The following is a 21162-nucleotide window of genomic DNA, read 5'->3' on the forward strand; positions in this document are numbered from 1 at the left end:
AGCTCCATTTCCTGATTATGCCAGTGGTTAATGTCACCTCTAAGGTGACAGCAACCTCACCAGGCATGGAAAAAAAAACACTTCTATGCTCCTACTTCTAGGGTTCATCCAAGTAACCAAAGGTTTAGTATCTTTTTTCTTAAAGCCTGTTCTAAATACTAATATCTCCTTGAACCCCTAGATTACATAAAGTTTCTCAATACCCAGTTAAAAAGTATAAAACTTAAGCAATTAACCATTTATCTGTCTTTCAATAGTCAAATAATATTTTCACATCTTAGTTTTATTGAAAATGATAGAATTAGTTTACTCATCTGTTTGTTTCTAGTTTTGTTTTATTTTGTTTTTAAGAATATAATCTTGGGGCGCCTGGGTGGCTCAGTCGTTAAGCGTCTGCCTTTGGCTCAGGTCACGGTCCCAGGGTCCTGGGATTGAGCCCCACTTCGGGCTCCCTGCTTGGCAGGAAGCCTGCTTCTCCCTCTCCCACTCCCCCTGCTTCTGTTCCCTCTCTCACTGTGTCTCTGTCAAATAAATAAATAAAATCTTAAAAAAAAAAAAAAAACAATGTAATCTTGAGTAATTGTGTTCTTAATCTCTTCTGGAAGAATGAGTTTGTAAAAGGTATCAAGTTATTTCAGTTCTGCTCTTTTAGGATATAATAAAAAGGTAACGAAATCATTTCTGGGGTAACATCAATTCCCTAAACAAACTTGGTTTCACCACAAAAAGCCATATACAGAAGAAAGCACGGAAGAGTTATGGTTCAGGTAAATATTGATGAGTAAAATATTAGATATTGGTGAAATTTACACTCAACCTCCTTAATTCTAGAGCACTAGTTCAAACTCTGGTTGATTAAAAGAAGAATCTCCTAGCTGCATTTAATCAAGAATTTCTATACAATGGAGGACCAGCAACTGAAGGGCATAAATGCAACTGTTAGAAATGTGATTGAGTACTTCCCACTGAGGATTATCAGTGTTCCTCCTTCTGGAACATTGTTTGAGGAAGTATGAAAAAAATCCATGCTAAATTTCCCTCCTCAAATCAATTCATACTGCAAACAGCTGCAGAAATTCCAATCAGATGCTTATTTAGTGAAATGAGAAGGCAATGATCATGGCTTGGAAAAGCTCCATAATTAATTGTGTTTAGACAGTCATTACTGTTTTTCACTAATGAAAGGTTATAGGTTCCGGTCATTGATAACCCACAATAAAGATGAAAGCATATTCTTATCAGCAGTTCATTTCATGTAAAGAAAAATGCTACAAGATAGTTTACCTCTATCTGCATCTTTAGGAAATTACTTTGTGAACCAAAGTTGACACCAGAACCTCACAGAGTGGAAATCAACTTTGCCATGGTGATTAAATTTTAATACACAAATATTTGTTTCCTTTAGCACATGACTAAAAATGTAAGTATGGGTGTCAATCCAAATACTGACCCAAAAGCTAAAATACAGATTGAAGACCACTGAAAGCTGTATTTCATAGTCAAGAGATTAAGGGAGTAAAAGTACATAGGTAGTGGTATGAGAGATTGGGGAGATGATTCACTCTGGTGGAAAAAGCACTGCACAGGAGGGTAGAGTCTGAGCCTGGGTTCTAAGTGCATTTCTGCTACTCATGCAACCTTGGCAAGCCACTTAATTTCTTAAAGCTTCGGTTTTTCATTTGTAAAACCTAAGGACTGGATTTGATTATTAGTTAAGTCTTCTCTCAAGCTTTGATTCTATTGATCTATGAGCACTCTAAACTGTTGGTCTCAAAACCCAACCAAACAAAATTTTTTGACATTATACCACCACCCTATGTATTTGTTCGTTTACAATTATACTATATACTAGAGTACTCACATGTCAAATGTATTAAAAATATGATTCAAAGTAAAACACTGAGCTAAAGATGAATGATTTTTTTTTTTTTTTACTGGCTCTTTTTTTTTTTTTATAATGTTAGTCACCATACAATACATCATTAGTTTTTGAGGTAGTGATCCACGATTCATTGTTTTCATAAAATGAATGGTATTTTAAAGATAATTTGGTATGTTTACCAACAATTATGTTTACCAACAAAAATTGATAATGCTTCATTCTTTTTTAAACTCCTGACTTAAAATACCTTGTGATAAAGTAATTCAAACATAATTCTAAGGCCACAATTTTTCCAATACTTAATTTTAGGGGCTGACATAAATGAAAATGATACCTCACAAAGATACAGAGATTCAGATGGAAAAAATATATCACTGATTGAATTTATTAACATTCATATTTTTCACTTTCATCCACTATCAACACTAGCAACACAAAGGCTTTTGTTGAAATTCAAGAATGAAAAAAGAAAGTAAGAAAGGTAGGAAGGTAGGAAGGTGGAATGTAGGAAGGAAGGAAGGAAGGAAAGAGGAGAAAAGACACAAATTACCAATATCAATAATGAAAGAGGAGATTCACTATAGAGCCTACAGACATCACAAAGTTTAAGGTTATTATGAACATTTTATGCCAACAAATTTAAAATTTTAGATTAAACTGAAAAATTGCTTGAAAAAATTTACCAAAAATTACACAAGAAAAAAATAGAAACACCTTAGTAGATCTAAATGTACTAAATAAAGTGAATAACTGAATAACTAAAAACCTCCAAAAAAGGCTCTAGGCCCAGATAGCTTGAAAAGTGACTTTTTCACACTTAAAGAAGAAATAAGATGAGTATTAGAAATGACAACACTTCCAGAGAATAAAAAAGTAGAATTCCCAACTTGTTTTATGAGACCACTTTGTTTTTTCAACCAAAGACAAAGCCATTACATGAAAAGGTAAAATAATATATGATCATCTCAAAAATGCAGAAGAAGTAATATATGAAAGTCAACACCCATTCAAAATTAAAGGTCTTAGAAACCTAGAAATGGAAGGAAATGTTCTTAATCGGATAGAGAGTGTCCATTAAAAACATCATACTAGGGGCGCCTGGGTGGCTCAGCCGTTAAGCGTCTGCCTTCAGCTCAGGGCGTGATCTCAGGGTCCTGGGATCGAGCCCCGCATCGGGCTCCCTGCTCAGCAGGAAGCCTGCTTCTCCCTCTCCCACTCCCCCTGCTTGTGTTCCATCTCTCGCTGTGTCTCTCTCTCTGTCAAATAAATAAAATCTTTAAAAAAAAAAACAAACATCATACTAAATGATGAAATAGTGAGAACTTCTGCTCTGAGACTGAGAACAACAGAAGGATGTTTGCCATCATCATTTCCATTAAACCCTGATAAAGGCCTAGCTATGCAAGAAAGAATAAGAAATAAAAGGCTTAAGGATTGAAAAAGAATAAAACTATCATTATTTGCAGATGACCTGATTGCGTATATACAAAATCCAAAATCATCTACAGATAAACTAGGAGTCAGTAAGTTAATTTATCAAGGTTTGAAGATATAAAAGATCAATATACAAAATTCAACTCCTTTTTGATATATCCTTCCAAAATTTAGAAAATAAAATTAGAAGAAAAATACCATTCTAGCTATAAAGGAAGTGATAAACTGTACTTCATCAAAATTAAATTCTTTTGCTAATGAAAAGACACTAGTAAGAAAATTAGAAAGATAATCCACTGTTAGGAGATACTTACAATAATTACTTCTGAAAGGCTTGTATTGAGAATATATAAAAAAAAAAACAACTATGAGTCAATAACAAAAGGACAACCTCCTAAAGAATAGGCAAAAAATCTGAATACACACCCTAGAATAGAATACATAAAAATGGTCTAAGCACATGAAAAGATACTCGACATTATTAGTCATTAGAGAAATGCCAATTAAAAACAAAATATAAAAAAATAAAACTTTTGTTGATATTTGGCTAATAATAACTTTGCAGCCAGGATGACTAAAATTAAAAGGCTGACAATGACCCAGAGTTGATGAGAATGTGGAGTAACTAGAAGACCTATCCATCACCCAGGGGAGGAAGGGTATGTAAAATGCTTCAACCACTTTAGAAAACTGGAAGTTTCTCAGAAAGTTAAGCATATACCTACTCTATGACCCAGCAACCCTACTCCTAAACATTTACCTGAGAGAAATAAAAAACATATGCACACACACACAACTTGTACAAGAATGGTTATTCAAGCTTTATTCATAATAACCCCAAACTTCAAACAAACTAAAGTTACATTAACAGGAGAATGAATGGACCATGGATAAGCATACAGTGAAACACTGCTCAAGAGTAAAAAAGGGAATTTGATACACACAACAACATGAATACATCTCAAAAACATTATGTTGAGTGAAAGAAACCACACACAAAAGAGTATATACGCTATTGAGCACATTTATTTGAAGTCCAAGAATAAGCAACACGACACTAGGGTGATAGGACTCAGAATGTCTAGGATGGGGATGGAGGGACTGACTGGAAAGAGCATGAGGGGACTCTCTGAAGCCAGGGATGTTCTCTATCCTTAATGGAGAGGTCATCACACAGGTCTTGTCAAAACTCATCAAACTGTACATTGAACAACTGTGCATCTTATTGTATCTAGATTATACCTCAATAAAAAATGTAATTAAAATTACATAATAAATATGTAAATAATAAACATAAAAAATAATGAATATATAGGAATAAATCTAACCACAATGTTCAAGACTTCTATCCAGAAAACTACTGCTGAGAGAAACTACAGAAAACCTAAATATATGGAGAGATAAACCATATTTATACTATGCGACATAGAGAGGATTATAAAACAGTAGGGAAGGATGAACTACTCTATAAATAATGCTGAATGATGTGAAAAAAGACACAGAGTCAGTTTTAAGCAGCAAATTAAACTGGAGATTGAAATAACTAAAATAGTTGGTAAAATATTTTTTAAACTGCTTTAAAATTCATCACTAACCCTATCAGAAAATAAGAACATCAAAGTGAAGAATTGCAGGAAATAGTGTAGTGCCAAGGCTGTCTTTTGTCCTAATGGCTTTTGTTAACCCTTAAACTCCTGCTTTTAACTACAGAGTTGTATGCATATGACAGGAGATAAAGTCTAGGGCCTGCCCAAAGTGGGGATGTTAACTCCAAAATTTACAAAACATGAAAGAGCGTAAGATATGATGAGGTTCAGGACACACTATCGCAAAATATGGCACACCTTGTCATATTCAATATTTCAAGCTGAAGGAACCTGAGAAATGGTCAGGAAGGATTTTCTGACCTTCCGCCAAAGCAGGCTGTACAACCTTCATGTGAAAAGTGCCTTCCTATACTTAGATGAAAGAAGCACCCTTGTCTGCAAAGACAGAGGGACACTGAGAGGAATCTGAATGAATAGGCCTTGCTGTTTTCCCAACTTTACCACACTTAGCTCATACCCTTTTTGGTCCTAACATGTTTTTCCACAACTCTCTACTCTTCATCAAAACCTAGCCAAAAAACAACTCAAAATTAACCACTCCTTCAGGTCTTCATTTCCTTACAAAAGCTCCCATGCCTAGAGGAGACAGGGAAACGGAAGGACTCCATAAAAGTCTGCTTTTGCTCCTTCTCCTGCTTCTGTTCTTGCCAAGATCTGCACCCCCACCCCACTTTACACATGCCTCAGAATGTCCTCCTTGTAAGGGACAAGGCGTTAATGATTTCTCTAGAATAGATAACATCTAAGGAAGAACCTCCCCTACAGAATGACCTGAGGAAGCCATCATATGCACATTCCAGAACAGGGCTCTAGATATCTTGATGCCAAGGCCCCCTGGCTCCAAGGAATAATACCTGGGCCTTGATCTTTGTTCTAACCAGTTCCTGGATGCCTGAGGGGACATGTATACCAGACCCCAACAAAGACTAGACTCCCTCTTTTCCTTTCTGATCCCGGAAGCTCCATCTGTATCTGATCTCTCCATATCTTCAATAAACTCTGCTCTCACTTCCTGTGGCTCACATTTGATTTCCATCCTTGGTGAAGCCAAGGGCCCTCTTGGCCAATCCTGCGGAACCCTTCTGAGTCCCTGGACTCGGCCTGCATGCATCAAAGGAAAACTTACATTAAATAAATTTGTATGTTTTTCTCTTCTTAATCTGTCTTTTGTACAGGGGCCCCAGCCAAAAGCCTAGAAGAGTGGAGGAAAAAGATATTCTTCCTCCCCTACAGAAATCATGGTTGAAAACCATCAGAAATAATAAACAGCAAACTAACTAAATAAGCAGATTTAATATATTTAAATGCTCAGAAAAAATGAAAATAACAATACTTAACATATTTAAGAAATAAAAGGGAAACTTGAAAAATAAAAGAGAGTAGTCAGATTTAAGAACAGATTGAATGAAGAACCAAATAAAATTTCAGAAATGAAAATACAATTGAAAAATTAAAACTCAGCAGATGAGACATCACGGAAGAGGGAGAATAAAGGAGAAAAAAGTATTCAGACAAGTTTTACAAAGACAAAGAAATGGAAAAAATAAAATAGAGGTTAAAAGGAATAAATAATCGGAGCTCCTGGGTGGTGTAGTCGGTTAAGCGTCTGACTCTTGGTTTCAGCTCAGGTTATGATCTCAGGGTTCTAGGATCAAGGCCCGCATTGGGCTCCACACTTAACATGGAGTCTGCTTGAGATTCTCTCTTTCTCCCTTTGCCCCTCCCCCCACTTTCATGCTCTCTCTCTCTTTCAAACAAATAAATCTTTTTTAAAAATGTTAATCTATTATTTTAAAAAAGGAATAAATAAGAGTAATAATAGACTAAGAAACAGAATAACAGAGTAACTGGTTGGAATTCCAGAACAAGAAGGGAGAACAGCCAAGAATCCATATAGGGGAAAAAATTAAACACAGTCCTGGGGCGCCTGAGTCGTTAAGCATCTGCCTTCAGCTCAGTTCATGATCCCAGAATCCTGGGATCAAGCCCCACATTGGGCTCTCTGCTCACCAGGAAGCCTGCTTCTCCCTCCCCCACTCCCCCTGCTTGTGTTCCCTCTCTCACAGTCTTGCTCTCTCTGTCAAATAAATAAATAAAATCTTTAAAAAAAAAAATTAAACACAGTCCCTACCTCACACATATACAAATATGAAATCAAAGATAAATCATCAATCTAAACAAAGAAGCTACAACTATTACACTTTTAAAAGTCAACATAGACTATGTTTGTGATCCTTGAGAAGGTAATGATTTCCTAGCAAGAAGGGAAAAAGCGTTAAAGAAAAAACATTGATAATGTCAACATTTACAAAAATTAAAAATTTCTGCTGATCAAGAAATATGAAGGAAATGAAAAGGCAAGCTACAGACTGGAAGAACATATTAACAATACATGTATCTGACAAATGATTAGTATTCAGAATACCAAGTTATAAAATACTCTTACCAATTAATAAAAGAAAAAAACAACTCAATAAAAAATGAGCAAAAGACTTGAACAGACACTTCATTAAAAAAGATATATGAATGGCCAGTAAGCACAGGAAAAGGTGCTCAACATAATTAATCATTAGATGAAAACTAAAACCACTAGAAGACATAGCTTTACGCTACTAGTATGTCTAAAATGAACAAGACAATACCATGTAGTAGTGATGTAGGAAAGACGAAGTTAGGGTTCGAAACCGTTGGCCAAGAAAGAATTCTTGAGACGTCTTTGGTGCAAAAAGGTGATTTTATTAAAGGACCCGTGGGCAGAAAGAGCAGCAATGGGGTCATGAGGAGGGGCCCATTATATACTTTCAAGATGGGAGGGGGTTAGGGATAGCGTTAAGTCTCTAAGGAATTTTGGAAGCAAGGCTTCCAGGATCCTGAGACGGCTAGCTATTGTTGGGAAAAGCTCATTTATTACCGTCTAATAAAACCTTAGTCATGAGACCCTTCAGATGTATATCAGTGGCCCATATGCTTGGGGGATGATTGCCAAAACATATCTTGGAGGTTTTAGAGATAAAGGATGTTTTCAAAGGAATTTTTATATGTTAAATTAGACTTACTTGGGGCGGGGGGGGGGGGGTGGTGGTGTTAGGTTAGGATTGCCTTTTACCTTTAGCAAAGTATTAACATCCAGGCAGCTGAGTCCCTAGAGGAAGGTCACTCTGCCTGTTTCAAGAACTTGTCAATGGGCTGTAGGTAGTAAGGAAATTTAATAATTTTTTTTCTGCCTTTGTTTCCCACATCAGTAGCAGAAAAAAAAGACAACACTGCACTACATCAAAAACTAACGATGTAGTGTATGGTGATTAACATAATATAGTAAAATAAAATTTAAAAAAAAGACAACACTGCGTTTATCAGCAAGGATGTGAAGCAATTGGAAGTCTCAGGCTTTATTGGTGGGAGTGTAAAATGGCACAACTACTCTGGAAAAATGCACGTTCTTGATGTGTTATAAGCTATGCTTTTTACCTTCCTCAGTGGAAGTATACGGGCCAAAACTTTCCCCTTTTTGCTTAAGCTAGTTCAGGTTAGGTTTGCCTTGCTAGCAGCCAGTGAATTCTGACCTAAACTAAAAGATAAGATACAGAGGTCGGACCACTGGATATGCATTGCTGTTACGCTGGGCAACGTGGAACTTGGACCACTTCACCACGGGTCCTTAGGCAAGGACTTGAACTGTCCTGCTCAGATATGTATCCACAAAGCCAAAAACTCTGAACTGTGACCTAATCTCGTTTGCTTCTCTTCCCCTGGCTGTGCACTTGCGTTTTCTGCCTACAATGCCCTTCTGATGCAGATAATCTGTGTCAATAAACATGAATGAGTAAAAAAGAATGGAGCAGGAAATGAGAAAAATCATGAAATAATAAATCATGAAATAATAAATGGCAATGTTAAAATATTAATTTTGGCATTACCACTGCCAAAATAAAATATTAATTTAACAACCAACTTCGGAGACTTGCATAATCTACGTGGAGCATACATGACCATAAATTAAATATTGGCAAAAGCAATGTATAGTTTTCATGATTATGCAGACTGTGGCCTTCAAGAAAATGCTGAAGGCAATAGACACAGAACTACATTTAAGTAAGATGTTACACAATCTAAGGATTAAGGCAACTTGATCTTACATAGACTGGTCAGCACACAGGAGAACATTCCAAACTGGGGTTTACATTTTTTTAAACGTGAGACAAATGCAGTAATAAATCAAGTGGAAAACCCATGGGGTATTCAGTTACCTTCAAGTTTCATTACATATAAATAACATTAAGCTACTGGTGTGACTTCAGGGTGTAGTTTCCTTCCTGAGAGCTGTATTTCTGGAGAAACCAGTCTGGTGGGATTTACATCTGGCTCAACATTATTTCTGTGGGAGACATTCATTCTTTGGTTCTTTACCTTGTGGATCTTAGCTTACTTTAATGCAGCCAAAGTAACCATTTCCCATTTTGCTTCCCCACATTTTCCATCTGACCTTTCTTAACACGTAGAACTTTCAACAAAGAATCACGCATACCTGTGTCGTAATGCACGGTAAGTCTTTCGCTGTGGCTGCCCACAGTCTGTGGCTCAAACTCCACCTCCAGTTGCATGGACTCCCCCACGTTAAGGGTTCCGGCAGGTGACTCCACAGAGAAAGGCCTGCAGCACATGGTGAGACACACTATCAGAGCACGTTCCTGACTCGTGTGAGGAGACATGGGGGTTCTTGGGCTGCAGCAAAGCTCAGAACCAACACCACAATTTGGTGATTCAGAAGTAAAGTACACTTTCCCCCCTGATGTGAAAGAACTTTGGTTTTAAGGTTAAAATAGCAGTACGAGATCTGCAAGTGTAAGAGAAACTTAAAATGATAAGGTAACGTTCTTGTGTGTGCCCTTGCCATTCAGCCTCCTTTTAACATTCATGGAGGGATTCCAGTGGTCGGCCTTAAAACATGTATGCAAATACTGTAATTTGCAAAAGATAAATGCCTTCTGAGGGATAAAAATCAAGTTTTGTGACAGTTCAATGAAGAGAAGGTTTTGTAATGGAAAACTATATCAGAGTCCCAAAAGATCACACAATCACATGACGGTAACTTGAGGGCAGTTTAACAAAGGGTCTACTTAACAGGGGGGTAAGGGGGACTACAAATGATACAATCCCCCAGGGTTATAAACAGTAAAGCCATTATGACCTCTAGGCTCAAAAGGCCAAGGAGAAGAAGGAGTGGTTTTGAAACTTGCAGGAGTCCTACGAGAATGCTGCTATATGAGGAGCAAGGAGCTTTAGTCAAGAGAGACAGCCCAGATGGCCTCACGGGGAAGACACTATGGGGGAGAGTGCCCTAACTTCACATCCTCCTGTCTGATCACCTGCTGGGACTCCCATTGGCTGAACCCAACCAGAAGCCTTTGTCATACAGGTCAGCCTCCCGGGTGACAGAAAGCTGGAAATCAGTGGAGAGCATTTAGAAAGGCAAACTGGGGACAAGTTCTGTGCCTTGAAAATAGAACTTGGGCACATAGACATGATGGGGTGATAGGGTGGATTTGGGAACAGGAAATCGTTTCATTTAATTTCCCTGGAAGGAAGTGGCAAGAGAGAAGCTGGATCTGATCCTGAGGTACCTTAAATAACTTAGAGTTCTTCCTTCTAAATAGAAAACCCAGCCCATTTAATTATTTTCATGGTCCATTTCACTTTTCTAAATTGCTATTTTTCCAAAGTAATGCGTTGTACAATGTATCTGGCAGGCTAAGTTGTTTCTGGTTATTTACTTCTATCACAACTGTTTTTTAGTTTCATCCCTGAAATCTTCCCTTAGATAATGAACTTAATGTCCGAAAGCCTAAGCTTCCTTCTGTGAGGGTACAGAGCTATGGCAAGGGTGGCACGGGGTGGTCCCTGAGATCTTCACTGCAATGCTTCCCACCACGGGAACCTTTCTCTGGGGCTCTCTATTTGGATCTCCCTCTACTTTCACTTCTTTATTTTCCCATTCCTTTGTGCTTTTCCCACACCTATAGCACCAATCCTCCAGTGAACCCCAGGCATTGCTGTAGAGGTTCTACGGAGTAGTGAGCACTAGCCTGAAGCCAACTGAAAAAGTTCAAAACTCAGCTCTGCCATGACCCTGCGGCGAGTCATTGAACCTTCAATCTCCTGGTCTGCAAGATGAGGGTAAGGACACCAGGGAGGACTAAAGGAGCCGATACAGGTAAATTGCTTAGAATAAAGCCTGGCACGTAGGAAGTGCTAAACTAATGTTTATTATTATTTCTGCTATCTCCGTCACTGGCATCCTCTAGATGGATGATGAGCCTGAGGATGATCTTGGGTGTTTAGATGAGTTCAAGTTTTTATTATTCTCCTCTCAAGCTTTCACACTGCTCTAGGGATACTGTAAAAAGAACATCTACAGGTCATAACACATCCATCTCTACTTCAACACCTTCAGCGGTCCTCATAATCTACGTAAAAAAGTTCAAAGTCCTAGGCATTTGAGGTTCCGCACAATCTGCTCCCAACTAGATTTTGCATTTTCATTAAACACATACATCTGTCCAAATGTCCCATGTTATCTGTCACATTCCAAATCAGGCTGGGGAGGGACAGGGTGGGAGGGCTCTGCTCCCTTCACCATAACCTCGCCTAGCACTGCACCCCCTCTCCCTTCCAACCAGACTGTGCCCCCTACACAGACATTCCCCAACTTCTAGGGTCACACAAGAATACTTACCATTTTCCATAGGTCATATTTCCTCCAAAGTCACTTATCACTGCCTAGACTCAAAGATACCTCTTAACTAGAATCTTCCTGGATTATATATAACTATTATATATTTATTATATATAACTATAACTTTGTTTTTACTTCTCACTTCAGTTCACCTTGTGCTATAGTTAGTTTTCATGCCTGCTCCTGTTGACAGCTATAGACTCAGGAGACGACAGGAAAGGGAAAGCAAATAAGCTGCCACGAGCATGGGCTCCACACCAGGCACTAACTACACTGAGACCTTACGTACACCAATCCTCTTAATCCTGGGAAGAACCTGAAAAAAAGGAGGTATTGTTATTTGCACTTTAGATATGAGAAAACAGATGCCCTAAAAGGGCAAGCGACTGGCCCAAAGTTACCCAGCTAGGTAGCGGTGGAGTGGGGTTGGAAGCCGGCCTACAAGTTCAAGTTCTCTCTGCCTACCCAAACCACCCCTGAACATGGAAGTCACCTGATTAGATGCATCTTTGTGTCTCTCACTCCATGCACAGTTCTTTACTCACAGAAGCCTCTCAGAAGAGGTTGTGGATTGAATTACAACCAACTTTCAGAGGGAAATAAAAATATCTGTAATCATTAAGTAATCTTTATAACATCATGGTAGAACAGAAAAGGAGCAGACTTTTAGTATCTGAAGAATCTCTGCTTCCTGGGATGAAGGTAAGTGATCCAAAATAAGTCTCATAGTCTTAAAAGTTTCTTCCTCCCTGATGGCATCAGTAAGAATCTTAAGAACTGAGAACTGGGCCCAGTTTCCTGACTTTGGGAACAATGTTCTAATATTTTCTTCTATCTTTGCCTCCCTAGGTTCTAATATTTTTTCTTTTTCTTCCTACATGGTGCTTTCATTTTCTTTTCAAACATTTCTTGGTAGCAAAAAGAAGAGTTTTGAAATGAATTGGATAGTATTGCATGGTAGAACCTAAGCTAATTTTCTATGGACAAAGAGACCCTTCTCTAGGACCTCCAGAAATCCAAATTCTATACAGATGTAACAGATACTTTTCTGTCGTGCTCACTGTTGGGTTTATATTACACTAAATTTCTTCAGTAGTCAAAAAAACCACCTAGGACAATCATTGCTACTTAGAACTGCCTAAGCTTTCTCAATAAATCAGATGTTAATTGGGTAGAGTGTGTTAAGTTCTGGCACTTAAACATTGTCTATAATTTGATTTTGTACTTCATTTTACTACAGGCAGACAGGCTCAACTGGCCAGAAAATATCAAGTATCAGAAAACATTCTTAACAAGGAGTTAAAAGGCATTGTTTCTCAAGGGTATAAGGCTGGCTCTGTCTACCAAAATGTTTGGTTTTGATATAATATCCTCATTAATACCAAATGCTTGATTAGGGAGGGAACTTGGGTTCATGAAAAATCATGAGCCACAAGAAAGATTTTGAGTTTTTGTTCAATCCACTATAAACTGCTCTTGATAACTAAAACTCTTCCATCCTTACAAATCGATATTTTAGCAGAAGGTTAAATACTGGCTCTGTTATATTAAATATGGAATTTAATATTAGTATGTTTTCTTCAGACAATCTTTCTTATTAACTGATTCCTGACATGAGGTTTTGGATTTTGAGATTGCTTCTTAACCTTTTCTATTTCACCTTCCAAAATTAATCCTAATTTAATAGTCAGAATTATTCTGGTACCTACTAGAGTTTCAGGTCAAATTTGCAATAAACTTGAAGAGTAATGGTTTATGTTCTCTGTATATTTTATAGCACACTGCAACTCCTTTTATTAGCGTAAAAACATTATGCCTATTTTATAGTACTAGGAGAAATTTTTTATTTTAAATTATTGTACATGTTTATAGTTGTAGCTTTGCCTTGTGATATACTGTTGGTTAGGCATCCTATAAACATTTATTGAGCACTTATTTCTTCTAGGCACTATATTTGATGCTGGGAAAATAGAAATGAAAATAGATACAACCCCTGCATTTGAGAAACTCACATTCTAATGGGGACAACAGACATATAAAGAACATTTTATTTTTTATAACTTATATGAACCTAACCACTTAAAAACCTAACCATTAATTCAATCGTTATTTCAATGAAAAGAATATGATGTGTTTTTTAAATAATTTTCTCTGAGATATTGTTTCTGTGTATTGACTCTTAAAGTGATCAGAATAAGAGCAGACCCTGGGTTTTTTACTTCAAAATCTCACAGTATATCCATTGCTCTACCATGTTGGCAATCATATTAACTGAAAGACTGGTCCTCACCCCTGTGGGGGCAACACAATCACCTGTGCATTTTTTTAGAATGGACGCTTGTCAGGGCATCTCCCCCAAGATTCTGATTCAATACAACGTGACCACAAGTTCAATGACATCCTTTCTCATTGTAGCCAGCAGGGTTCTCAGTTGCAAACAACAGAAACCAACTTTGGTGAACTTAAACAGAAAAGGGATTTACTGGAAGGATTTGGGGTCGCTCAAAGAATTGATGGCATTGTTAGAAAACATGCATTTTGTGGAAAGAACAAAAAACTACTATATCATGAATAGATACTATACCTAAACAGGAAAGCAAAAATATTTGCAAACAGGGAATTGAATTGAGAGATTGATTATACAGAAGACGAGAGAGATGAGAAGCCCAATTTAAGATGATGAAATCGCTCAGGGATTAGTAAAAGCAGTTAGCGATTCTCACCCCTGGGCTGGAGAGAAGACGAGGTGGAAGTGTTACCAGATTCTGGGAACCTGGCAGAAGTTGGAACCATGGCAGGCTAGGCTAGGCCGACAGTAATCAATCAGAACCAGAGAGGAGATAGAGCCTCTGCCAGGGCCTCTGCTGAAGTCAGAGAGGAGGGGAAATGCCCTGGCTCCTTGCTACTCTGCCATCTCCTGGTAAGATGCACATAGTTTGATTGAAGAAGGAAGCAGGTTAACTGGTCCCCTAGTGGTCAAACTCAGCTGGAATTCGGCTGAGGCAGCTAGGAAAGCTAACCGCCCAGAGATACTGAATGGAGCCTGGGAAAGGCAAGGAGTGGATCGGAGGGTAAGTAAGCCCAGAACTGGCCCATGTTTGTTCTAATCCAGGTTTTGCTGTTAACTCACTAAGGGAACTTGGATAAGTCATTTCCCTTCTCAGGTCTTATTTCCTTCATCTGTAAAATGGGAATGTTGGACTAGAGTTTCTAATGTCTTTATGATTCCTGGCTAGTCCTTGAGTTGGCTCACCGTTTTACCTTGGAAGTATTTCTAATTAGGAGAAAATGATTCACATTCATAGTTACACAGATCGCAAAGTTTTAGATCTTTTCCTGCAACTTCACACTATGAAATCTATGAAGTGATTTTACTTCACTTTTGTATGAATGTAGTATATAATAAATTGCCATTTCTATGTAGCTTTTAAGATTCAGCCACAGTCCAAGAAGATATGCTGCCTGCCCTTGTTTTTCCACCTTAAGTGGATTTTCTTTTTCAGAGAAAAAATACAAGTATAACAGGAAGTTTTTAATGTGTATTATGGAAAGAAGTTTTTAATGTGTATTATGGTTGTGGGAGGCCTTTTTTTAACTGAAAAAGATCTGTTCTTTCTTAAGGCACAGTGAGCCACTTAACCTGCTTCTTCCTCCTTCAATCAAACTACGTGAATCTCACCAGGAGACGACGAAGGCAGTCAAAAAACACTTATCTTCAAAAGAACTTTGCCTTTGCTGGTTGATTTAGCTAAATGAGTTCAAGGGGTCTTGCTTCTGCCTGGGATGCAGAAAGCTAGAAAGAGGTTGCCCACCCTAACAATGAAAAAAAAGCCCGGTAAACATAAAATCACAACTTTTCTTGAACCAATTAGAAAGCAGACATTGCAGAGCAAACAAGTAGCCTGAAATCTAAAGATGGACAATCCCCCCGCCCCCAGGGGAGAGGGAAAGGTGCAGACTGCTTTACCTGTGGCAGAGAGAACTTCCCTATAGGCAGAAGGAACAGTGAGAGAAGTGTTTGAAGAGACAATGGCTAAGATTTTCTAAAAATAACGAAAGATCTAGGAAGCATGGAACCTTGTGCAGGACGGAAACCAAAACTAAACAAAAGCCAAACAAAATCCTTAAAACAAAAAACAAACAAGACAAAAACAAAACCCATGCCTAGACATAGCTTATTCGAATTACTAAAAACCAAATATAAAGACAAATCTTAAAGGCAGCCCAAGAAAAAGACATAATTACATCTAGAGGAACAAAGAGTTTTGGCAGAGATCTCACAAGAAAAGACAATGAAATGCCATCTTTATTCTCCTGAAAAAAATTACATGTACACAGAACTGTCAACCCAGAATTCTAAGCTGTAGAGAAAATATTTTTCAAAAATGAAGGCAAAATGCTTTGTTTCAAATGGACAAAATGGAGAGAATTTCCAATAGACCTGTGCTACAAGAAATATTAAAAGCAGTTTTTCAGTCAGGAGAAATAGGAATCCAGACATAAACTTAGATCTACATGAAACTGTTCAGAGATAGTGATACTCCTGGGACATTCCTGTAAAGACTAAATACAAATTCCCCCCTAAGGGATGTGCCCTCCACTCATATCACTGGCAGCCCTACCACCTACAATATGGCGGAACAGGTAACCTGAAAATACCTAGAAAGTCTGGATAAAATATAACTTACATAAATGTGCAGCTGAGCATGCATTAAAAAAAAAAAAAAGGCAAATCTACAGGATTTAAAAGGAAAGACAAAGCTAAGAGCCAGAGCAGTGAGCCACTGAGCTAATGCTAGGCCTGCCCTGGATTCTCAATAACCCTGAAGCTTGGGTTTTCATAGCCCTGCTGGAGCAGGAGAAAACACCTTGGGATTGTCACGTCAGGGGACTGGTAAGCAAATCCCCATATGCACCAGGAAACTTAAAGGACTACAGAAACATTCTCCCATCAGCACAAGGGAAAATGTCTGTCTTGGTTTTAAGTGAGGGAAACAAAGTTTCTCTAGAGAATTCATAACTTTGGACATGTGTCTCATGCAGGTTTGTCTGAATATACATTATCAGTCCAGGAACCTCTAAGCCAAGAAATTACCAGAAGAGAAGTCTACAGAGTCTAACCTTTAGAAGCCAAGCAGAAGCAAATGCTAATCCTTTCTGGAGAGATGTGCCCTTAAACCTCCAAAGAATTCCACAGATAATGCCCTTTTCAAAATGAGTTCACAATCCAGACCAATACACACACTACTTCTTAAAAAGTCATAGAAAAGAACTTGACCTTGCTTCCTGTCTTCCCAAGCTGGTCATTCTTGTTATGGCACCACTGATCAACCGCCATTCACATGCCCCGTGACAATCGTTCTTGCCCGTCTAGTAAGGGAGTTCCTTGAGAGCAAGGACTGTCTGATCATCTTTGGTGTCTGCCATGCTGTAGCTACTCCATAAATAATCAGAATAAATTCCTGCTCCTTCACTTACTACTCTGTGCTCTTTAGCAACTTATACAAACTCTCTATGACTCAGTCTTCTCATCTTCACAGCCAATGCAGGTTGAGCTCTACTCACATCTCATCACTCTGAACTCTTCTGCCTCCCTCTTCTATTTCTTTTCAAAGATTTTTTTTAATGATTTTTTTTTTTTTTTAAAGATTCTATTCACCTATTCATGAGAGACAGAGAGAGAGAGAGAGAGGCAGAGGGAGAAGCAGGCTCCCAAGGAGCAGGGAGCCCGATGCGGGACTCGATCCCAGGACGCTGGGATCATGACCTGAGCCGAAGGCAGACGCCCCAACCATCTGAGCCACCCAGGCGCCCTCTTTTCAAAGATTTTATTAACTTGACAGAGAGAGAGCACAAGCAGGGGGCGCAGCAGGCAGAGGGAGAAGCAGGCTCCCCACTGAGCAGGAGCCTGATGCGGGACTCGCTCCAAGGACCCTGAGATCATGACCCGAGCTGAAGGCAGATGCTTAATTGACTGAGTCACCCAGGCGCCCCAACTCCCTCTTCTATTTTAAAGGACCCTTGTGATTATACTGGGCCCACCCACATAATCCAGGATAATCTCCCCATTTTAAGGTCAGCTGATTAGCAACCTTAATTACATCTACAGCTTGAATACCCCTTTGCCACGTAATTTTACATATTCACAGGTTCTGGGGATTAGGACACAGACATACTTGGGGAGCCATCATTCTGCCTACCACACTGGCAATTCATGTGAAGAAACAAACAACAACAAAAAACCCCACTTGTTATATAGCACTTTATATAGTACCAGCAGTTTATTTATTTACTTATTTTTAAAGCAAAATCTGGGGTGCCTGGGTGGCTCAGTCGGTTAAGCGTCTGCCTTCGGCTTGGGTCATGACCTTGAGGTCCTGGGACCGAGTCCCTCATCGGGCTCCCTGCTTAGCAGGGAGCCTGCTTCTCCCTTTCTCACTCTCCCTCTGCTCTCCCTCTCTCTGTCTCTCTCAAATAAATAAATAAAAATAAAATTTAAAAAAATAATAAAAATAAAGTAAAATCTACACCCAATGTGGGGCTTGCACTCAGGACCCTGAGATCGAGTGTTACATGCTCTACCGACGAGCCAGCCAGGTTACATTTATTCATTCATTTATTCCTTACAACAACCCTATGAAGTGATTACTACACTTTTCCCCATTTTTTCAGCCAAGGAATGTGACACATGAGCCAAAGCATGTGGGTGGCCCCTGGAAGCTGGAAAGGGCAAAGAAATGGATTCTCCCTGAAGCCCCCAGAAAAGAACACAGCCCCACCAACACTTTAATTTTGGCCCGGTGAGGTTTCTGGTCTACTGAAATATCAGATAAGAAATTCTGTTGCTCTAATCCAGTAAGTTTATGTGAATTTGTTACATTAGCAATAGAAAACTGATACAGCCAGTTATAAAATTCTCAGTCAAAACATATATTTATTAATAGATATCCATGGGCAATTCTCAATGCTAAATAAAAAGATTTGTATCAACGTTTCAGAAAACCACCCACACCCAAACCCAAGGTGACTCTAAGGTCACCTTGAATTTTAGTTTCCTCTTGGACTGAAGAGGAAGTCTGCCCTACATCGGTGAGGTCTCTCAGCCTTGCAGCTGAAGACCGTAACAAGGAATTCTACCCTGCCTGCTATTCTAGCAAATTACTTGTGCTGACTAGATTTAGCTATAATCAATCAAAAACAAGAACTGAAGGAATGCATACCTATGAGTTTTCATGTGAAACACAGCATCTTTGTTGCCAATGTTTCGTACCAGCAGAATCTTCTGAGTGCTGTATTTGACAGGGCAAGTGGAAAAATCCAGCATGTCAGGAAAATCTAGGATGGCTCGTGCACCTCTAGCTTTGATGGGTACAATGAACTTTTCTCTTTCAGTTATACAGGTCAACATATGGGCATAATCCTACAAGAGAAGGGTACAATCATTATTTGTGGAGATGCCAACATGATCAAGGTAACTGTGCAAGAAAAATGGCCATTGGCCAGGTGTCTTGCAAAACAACCTAATGTATTCTGTGAAAGCTCTTCAAGACCATTATAGATGTGCTTTCAGTGAGACACTCTTTTCTGAGAGAAAGAGAACAGTTCAAGTGTTAAAACCCACAAGTCAGTGGAGAAGTTTATGCTTCATGTGTTTTCCAGATATTAGGGAGGTGGGATGGGGGCCAGTCAAGGCACATTTTTCTTTAGATCAGACGACGTTCACACTAGTTCCTTCACATCCTCCTTCTGAACCCTATTCATCCTTCAAGCCATGAGATTAATAGCTCCAATTTATGGTCTCTCTAAGCCCATTCTCTTAGCATTATGACTTGCACCTTCTCCATTATGAGTAGAGTCTATTTCTCCATCTCATGCTTTGACCAATGGAATGTGGTAGAAATTATGCTATGCCAGTTTCAAGCTGAGGCCTCAGGAAGCCTTGGGCATTTTCAGTCTTGCTCTTGGAACCCTGCCACTGCCATATGAATAAACGTTGTCCAGCGTACTGCAGGATGAGAGTCCAAATGTCCCAGCCAGGACTATGCCAGGCCAGCCTACATCCCCAGATATGTGAGAGAGCCCAAACAAGATGAGCAGAATTGCTGGCCCAACACATGAGTGGGCCCAGTCAAGACCAGCTGAACCAGTCTTGTGAGCAATAATGTTAATTATTTGAAGTCAATGGGTTTGGGGGTAGTCTGTTACTATATAAAATAACAAACTGATACATAGCCCAGTTTAAACCTCATCTCTTGTGCAAAGCCATCACTGACCATTCTACATAAAAATGTTGAGGTCCAAGACATGTATCTTCCCCAGTCTTAGGTTTAAATGCAACAAAATGCTGAATTAAGTCACCCTTCGTATCACTTCATGAGATAGAAAAGTAGAACTCTCATCCTCAATATACCAAAGAAAAAGTAAAAATGGAATTCTCACCAACAAACAAAACTAGATATAAAAAGAAAGTATTAATAGTCCCCTCAAGAACAGACCAGAAGCTCAGAAGTTGCTATGAAATTTTGTTTTGTTTTAAATTTTCCCAGCATTTAGCTGCAAGGCAACATTGGTAAATGTAAAGTCCTCTTGGAACTTAAATTTCCTTTCAGCAATCATGTAGTAAATGGTATTAAAAGGTGGAGGTTTTAGAAAAACTCTCTTTGGGCTTTAGGTATAGAGTGGGAATGGGAATGTCTGACACACAGATTGACATATAAACCTGGCTATGCACTCAATCTCATGGAACCCACAGGACCAGGATAAAGCAATGGTCTCCCCGATTAGGTTATTTACTCAATCATATTTATTAAGTGTGCAGGTACCAGGTACTGAGCTGGGTGTGCGAATACACTGAAGCAGAAAATGAGACATGGATCACTTCAAGCTTACATAATGGCAGAGATAATGAAAAAGTAAATAAAACACATCTAATATACAAGGTAACACATATATAAAGATAAACTCGACAGGAATGCTCACATGACAGCGCCTTGTGCACCTGGAATCTCTCTGTCTCCCTGAACTCCAGACTCATACCAGTTGGCCAGTCAGCACCTCACTGGAGACAAGCCGATCGATGCCACTGCCCTACAGTTGGGCAGAGATGGACAAGGAATAGGGGCCGAAATCCAGCCCACTCTGCTGGCTCCAGCTGCATCAGCCCAGAGGGGGAGCCTTTTTCCCATGCCCACAAAGGCTCCACAATGCCATTGGGGGTCCTGCTCATGGCCCTCCCGCCACCCTCCATCTGTTCCCCCACTGCCTCCCCATCTTGGTACCAGCATCACCACTGTTCCAGTGGCCTGGATTTAAAACCCTGGAATGAGGCATTCTTGATCACTCTATTTCTCAATTTCTTAGGCTATTCTGTAGGACTGACCTTCAAAATGTATTCAGACCATGATCATTTCTCCCCATCTCTGCCCTGCTACACTGACCTGAGCCACTCCAATCTTTCCTGGGCTAAGTCAACTCTATTTCCACCCCTGCTCCCTTAAAGTCTATGT

The 21162-nt window shown here is 39.1% G+C and overlaps 1 protein-coding gene across 1 annotated transcript in view; it reads right to left on the minus strand.

Moving 5' to 3' along the window:
* Positions 1 to 21162, minus strand: part of HYDIN (HYDIN axonemal central pair apparatus protein) — a 364500-nt gene that overhangs the window by 260067 nt on the left and 83271 nt on the right. Inside the window, exons 7-8 of the mRNA XM_081806373.1 lie at positions 18877 to 19076; positions 9449 to 9573 (exon numbers count right to left, since the gene is read on the minus strand). Coding sequence (XP_081662499.1) covers positions 9449 to 9573; positions 18877 to 19076 — 325 coding nt within the window. The remainder of the gene's footprint in view (positions 1 to 9448; positions 9574 to 18876; positions 19077 to 21162) is intronic.

Source organism: Leptonychotes weddellii, chromosome 16 (assembly GCF_054177405.1).
Source record: "Leptonychotes weddellii isolate Sample4059 chromosome 16, ASM5417740v2, whole genome shotgun sequence".
NCBI classification, from domain to species: Eukaryota; Metazoa; Chordata; class Mammalia; order Carnivora; family Phocidae; genus Leptonychotes; species Leptonychotes weddellii.